Source organism: Engraulis encrasicolus, chromosome 19 (assembly GCF_034702125.1).
Source record: "Engraulis encrasicolus isolate BLACKSEA-1 chromosome 19, IST_EnEncr_1.0, whole genome shotgun sequence".
Taxonomy (NCBI): Eukaryota; Metazoa; Chordata; class Actinopteri; order Clupeiformes; family Engraulidae; genus Engraulis; species Engraulis encrasicolus.
The window spans coordinates 38862730-38869238 of NC_085875.1; the positions used below are offsets into that span (position 1 = coordinate 38862730).

Genomic DNA, 6509 nt, shown 5'->3' on the forward strand with positions numbered 1-6509 from the left:
ACTAATACATACAATGTTAATGCCTGCATAAGTAACTTGTAAGGCATGTACTAAGCAAATACTAAGGCCTACTAGGTCCATACTAAGGTTAAATTGGTAATAAATCCCTTATTGTGCAAGAACAAGACATTTGCGAATACATGCCTAACAAATGTTTGATTTTGCTTTGTACATGCCTTACAAGTTACTTATACAGGAACATTGTATGTATTAGTGTTAATAGATGTATCCCTAAAATAAAGTGTTACCATTATATAATTATCAATTGTGTATATAACATATTTTAGTAGGCAAAGTGAAGGGTAGTCCGCCATCAACACAGGTTTAGATCCCTTGTTTAAGGCCACTTCAGCCATGGACTGGGGTATGCAGGGCTGCATCCACACATAAACGGCATCATGCAGTGCTGAGCGTGGCGCGCCGATCACATCACCAGCACTAGTACTTTTTACAGTGCATTGTTCTTTACATGGGATTGCATTGGATTTAACTGATGTGCTTATCTTAAGTGGTAGTTGAGGTGTAGTACAGCACGCAGCAAAGTATATTTGGTTCACTAACTTGGATGATCCTCGGCATGCATTTGTGTCAACTCTCCAAAGGGTAGAAATTACTAATATCCTAAGCATGAGTTCTAAGCACGAACATAAACACACGCAGGCACGCACAGTTTGAATGATGCATCGATTTAGTGCATTGCGTTGAAATGTGTGTCTAAGTTATTACCACTTTCCCTTCCTTGTGTCAGATGATGAAGTCATACAGCTGCTCCTTCAAAGACTTTCACAAAGATTTACACTCTAAAAGTAATTAATGATTATCCTTGCATAATCACGTTAGTTTATAATTGCCCTTCATCTGAACCGATGTCTGTGTACACAGCTTAACGGTTGTTTTTTACGGTTTGCTGAGAGCAGAATATTTGTTTTTGAGGTGCTAGATGTTGTACAGTTTAAACAGGACTTCAAAAGGTCTCACTGAATCAAGATGTGAGCTCTTATGAACTTTGAAAGGATGCAAAGCAGCTGCTGACTGGAATTTTACAATGTTTCCCATTCATCAATACCCAATAAAGGTTATGCCCTTTTAGAAACCCTTGACATTCATTTGCGATGATTTCACAGACTTTTTCAGTGAAGTATGTATACTTTTCAGAAGCAGCATCTTTACTACGAAAAATATTTGAAAAGTTCAGAAGCGATTGAAACTGCCAAAGTCTATTTGTGCTGAATTTTAAGAGCATGTTTAGAATTTCAACTGTGTTATCAGTCCGTTTACATTGTACTTGAGTTGTTTTGAACCAATTTTGGAAAAAAAAACATTGTTTGAAGTTTTTAAAACTACTCTGTGCGTGACTTTAAAAGGAGTACAGCAAAGCTTTCTGCTCTGTGTAAAGTCATATAAAGGTTCAGTTTGTGCCTCAAGTGAAATACCATTTGTCAGGCCAGGTGGTAACCTTTCACCTTCAGTGCCACTAGCTTCCAGCAGTTCTCTGACTCAGTCAGACCGTGTCATATACATTGAATATGATGTATGTTTCATGTGTATTTATGATTAGTTTGGTGGCTAAGTATGGTAACTTACCTGTGTATTTCTTCCTTTCTGTGTGTATGTGTGTGTGTGTGCGTGCGTGCGTGCGTGCGTGCGTGCATGTGCGTGTGTGCTTGTGTGTGTGACATGTGCCCACGTGTGTCCCCTGCAGTTTTGATTGACGGCGTGGAATGGAACGATGTGAAGTTCTTTCAGCTTGCTGCGCAGTGGTCGTCGCACGTCAAGCACTTTCCCCTCGCCATATTTGGGCACTCCAAAGGCCCCTACTAGAGGCCAACCCCCCCTTTCCCCCTTTGGAAAAAAAAGAAAGAAAAAAGAAAACAGCACCTTCCCCCAGCTCCCGAATCCCTTCCATTTAACCCAGCCCCATTGCACAAATACACACGCATACATACAGTACATCACATACATACAGTACACACCTGCGCACATCTACAAACCAGGGACTATGGACATAATATTACAAAAATCTACTTTTCCAGGAGATACAAGACCTTCGCCATGTGCCAATACCCTTTATCCAGCTCTGACATAATGCCCAACCCAGCCCAGCCTTGCATCCTGACGACGTCCCAAATGAAGTTATCAGTTTTCAGCCTTTTCAAACTCTATCTGGTTGTGTGTGTGTATGTTTGTTTGTTTGTGTGTGCGTGTTTATGTTTGCGTCTGTGCGTGTTTGACACCTTTTATTTTCACCAGAGGGTCTACTTGAATCCAAGTGGACACCTAATGATTTACCTCGCCTGTTTTGTGTTTTTGGTCCATTAAACACCAACCCAGGTGTTTGTTTTCTGCAAAGATGTTAATGATAGAATACATAATGGAAAAAATAATCACTTTAAAATAATTAACCCTCTTGCCCACCTAGACTAATTCGACTTAAAGCCTTCATATTTGTTTGCCAAGTTTGACTTAAACATCCGACTAAAGAATGTGATTTTTTCCGTCAGTGCAGTTTTATGGAGAATTCAGCTCAGTTTCTAATGCCTGACACAACCCTGCTCTAGAATGTCATGGAACAATTGAAGATAGAAAGAAAAGAAGAACATTTGGATGTCAAGACATGGTGATTATTGTGCAAATTGATAGAAGAAAATGAATCATCATGTGATCCTTATTAATAAATGTAATGATTGAATGTCTCTCTCTCTCTCTCTCTCTCTCTCTCTCTCTCTCTCTCTCTCTCTCTCTCTCTCTCTCTCTTCCTCTCTCTCACCCCCTCATGCCACTCTTCTATCTGAGGTCCTTGTCTTTCTCTGTCTCGTTCTGTGTCCTCCACACATAGGGACATATTGGTGATCCCTGCATCCCAACTCCATATCAAGTGGCTACAGCCCTTCTCCTGGCTCATAAGGCTATCCTCTTGTCTTTCTTTCTTTCTTTCACTCTTTCTTTCTTTCTTTCTTTCTTTCTTTCTTTCTTTCACTCTTTCTTTCTTCCGCCTTACTCTTGCTCCCTCCTTTGCTCTCTATATCTGTCACTCCGTCATGCTTCAACTTGTCCCTCAATGCACTGATCCCCCTTCCCCCTCACTCGACCCCCTCCTCCCGAAGCCACCACTCCTAACCTAAGGTTACCCATCCCAAGGGGTTACCGATGACCTGCACTCTTTAGAAGCTGCCGCTGCTTGTGATTTTAATTATCGTTTTTTAATGAATTGACTTGTGTTTGTCTACTTTTCACTGTGTGCGCGTTTGTGTGAGTGTATACTCAGAAGGTACCCAAAGCTTAAGCACTTTTTAAAGAAAAAAAAGAATGATGATATTTGTTTTAAATGTGTGTGTATGTGCCTAGTTGGGTTTATTAATTATTTTTCTTTGTTTGTTTCGTTCCCCTTGTTTTTTTTGATGCAGTTGAGCTTCTGATCTGTTCCTCTTTGACAGGCAGACAGACAGATGGACAGACAGACGGACAGGCAGACAGACAGTTAGTCAATCGGGCAGTAAACAGGCACGTGGGACATGACAGATGCACTGTCTTTGAACACACACACACACACACACACACACACACACACACACACACACACACACACACACACACACACACACACACACACACACACACACACACGCGTAGGCTAGCCACTCACCTGTCTGTCTGTTGGTGCTCTAGCTCAAAAGCCATAAAGTTGCTCCCTGCACTTTTGTTTTGTTATTGTAAGGCAACCGTTTTCTTTCTCTATTTTGTTTTTTACTTTTTTGTTTTTCTTTTGTTCTGTTATGTTTTTCTTATCTCACTCCCATTTCCCCAATCTGTCCATCGCCGATAAGTATACAGAAAATGATGTTCTCGTTGTGTTTTTTTCCCCTGAATCAATTTTGGGATTCTCACCAATTACAGTATTTGGCCTTAGGGATAGGTGCCTCTAGAGCTTCTAACATTGTAGCAAAGATAACCGAGACGGCAAGTTAAGATTCGCCTACTGTAGTTCAAAATAGTCCAACTCCTTTGGAATAACTGTTTGGAGTAACTGTTGTTTGCATTCGCGTTTAGTTGAAATCTTAAGCTGCCACTGCTACCATACTCAACACCGTTATTTATTTGTTTGTGTGTGTGTGTGTGTTTTTGTTTTTTTTAAACGCTAATGTTTCCTGTATTAAAATGTGCCTCAGCTGTCCTCAAAATTGACCAAACGGAATTTACCCTCCTCCTTCCCCACACCAGTAGAACAGTGTGCGTTTAAAATATTGTCTTCTAATCTTTGGGTCGTTTTTTGTTTTTTTATTTCTTCACTTGTGATCAACAGTATGTGAGTGTGCACTGTAGCTCCATATGGGCGGCCAGGGATACAATAGCAACCTTTATGGTGTTGCTGTGTTTCTTGAAGGGTTTTTAAAAATCCAGCCCAGCATATCCACTCAAGTAGTGCTAAGAAAGCAAAGGAAGAGAATCTGAAGATACCAGTGTCTGTGTTATCAATGCAAACACGCATATATATATACACAGTCACACACTCACTCTCTCCTCTGTGGTAAATGTTGTCTCCTGTGTGTTGACAAAGATGACTGTTTTCAGCTGTTGTTGGCTGTCTTGGTCAAGGCAGTTATCCTGCAAACTGGAATACATGTCATTTGAAAAACATCAGTTAAGAGTGTGGGATGGTGACTGTATGAGAATTCAGTGTTTTAAATGAGTTGAATATGCCTTCACACCTGCAATTTTTTTTTTCAAATGATGTTTCGATAGCCACAATAGTGTTTTCTTTCTCTCCTGTTCAGATTAACAGTGCATTTCAAGTTATGTGTTTGTTGTTTTGATGTTCAGTTACAGAGGGGTTGATGAAGGACCTCCTATATAAATATGTATTTGTAAAAAATAATAAAATGAAAACATGACTACCACTGTAATCCCTGTACAGGGAGTAATAAAACTAGATACACTAAAATGTGTTTGTCCAGCTCCTTATTTTGTTACCAAGTTCTCTGGAGGGAATTGGGCAAAGTATTGCAATTACCCTGTCTGTCAACCTGTCTGTCTGTCAACCTGTCTGTCTTGTATGTTTGTCTGTCTCTGAGTAGGCCTACTTTCCAATATCCTCCTGACTACCAGGGGGAAAAAAGTTTAAAAATCTTTGATTTTTTTTACTCCCCCAATTGTTTGAAGGGAAAAAATGAGATTGACAACATTTTTATTTTATTTTTATTTTTTATTTTAAAGATTTAATGTGTCCATTACAGTGGACATCGGAAGGCCGTACATTGAAAATGTACCTTAATTGCTATTAATCAATCTGGATGAAAAAGCATAACAATCAGTTTAATAATTAGTAAATTTGAGCATTTATGAGTTTACAATGAGTGTTTTATTGGTTTGAGGTGGAAACTGGATGTGTCTGTGACCATTATCATTAATGCAGGTCATCTCAAGTCAAAGCAATTTTGTTTTAAGCAACTGGACTTGCAGTTGAAGCTTGAATGACATGTGGTCCCTCAACTGAGAACTTTCACCAGAGTTGACTAATTTTATAGTTCTGATGTGTGAAATATGGGTTATTATCTCTGGAACAAACATGTGTTCATGTCTATAGGATTAATGTAGTCTTAATTTAATTTTTGGTTGAAATATTGTCCTGCAAAGTTCAGACACACATCAGAGTCATGCTCCACATGGGGCGACAAATGCATCAATAGGAAACGTTCTGCTTGTTCTGATTCTACTTTTCCTGCTTGAAATGAATCCTAAGAGGTCTCTGAATCTTCAGCATCTTCCTCAAACATCACATCTAGGATTATTTATCAATAATGTGCTGTAAAGTGTCTCTCCTTCTGATTCTGATACTGACTTTCTGACTGGAAAAATACTAACAAAATGGAAGATGTCACTACCAATGTCCATTTTAGAGGACATTTCTTTAACGCCTAAATATGGGAATTAAATAATGTGACATTAATTTAGAAATTGTTTAATTGTGCTCTGAAGAGATTGAAATAACATATAAAGATGATGTTTTAAGACAATAATTGCCCACTTTAAAGTATTATGCATTTACTTTCCCTTTAGCCAAAAGCGGCCTATTTTTAATGGACACCATTTTCCTTGCAAAGAAATAGAATGTTCCCAAAACCCCACCCCTACACACATGGTATCATTGGAAAGCTCTGAATATCCTCTTTAAAGACCATTGGGAGTTAGCACAGTAGTGTGTATGGGGAGATATTGTGGTTTACAAATGTCCTCTAGAGAGGACAAAAATGAACTGCTGGTAGTCAGGAGGATATGCAACCTTGCGTCCTCCACTTGTGCTTGTGGCCTCGCCCCGCCTCCTGTCCCCTCCTTCATGGAGAAAACAATAAAGTTTCCGAGCTGTCAGCCTACTCACAACAACTTTTGGGGGACTGTTTTTCATTCACCATCCCAATTGCAAATGAGAAAATGACTTTACAATTGAGCTCTTGCGAGATATTGAAATATAGGCCTAATGCTATTGTCAGTGGTGACATCATGACTTATTACTT

General features: G+C 39.3%; 1 protein-coding gene across 5 annotated transcripts in view; it reads left to right on the forward strand.

The window, feature by feature from the left end:
- The window catches only part of pacs2 (phosphofurin acidic cluster sorting protein 2), a 115724-nt gene extending 110793 nt beyond the window's left edge, over positions 1-4931 (forward strand). For all 5 annotated transcript variants that reach the window (XM_063184368.1, XM_063184370.1, XM_063184372.1 and 2 more), the window contains one exon: positions 1703-4931. In XM_063184368.1, the coding sequence (XP_063040438.1) occupies positions 1703-1821 (119 nt within the window). In that variant the 3' untranslated portion in view covers positions 1822-4931. The remainder of the gene's footprint in view (positions 1-1702) is intronic.
- Positions 4932-6509: the final 1578 nt, after the last annotated feature.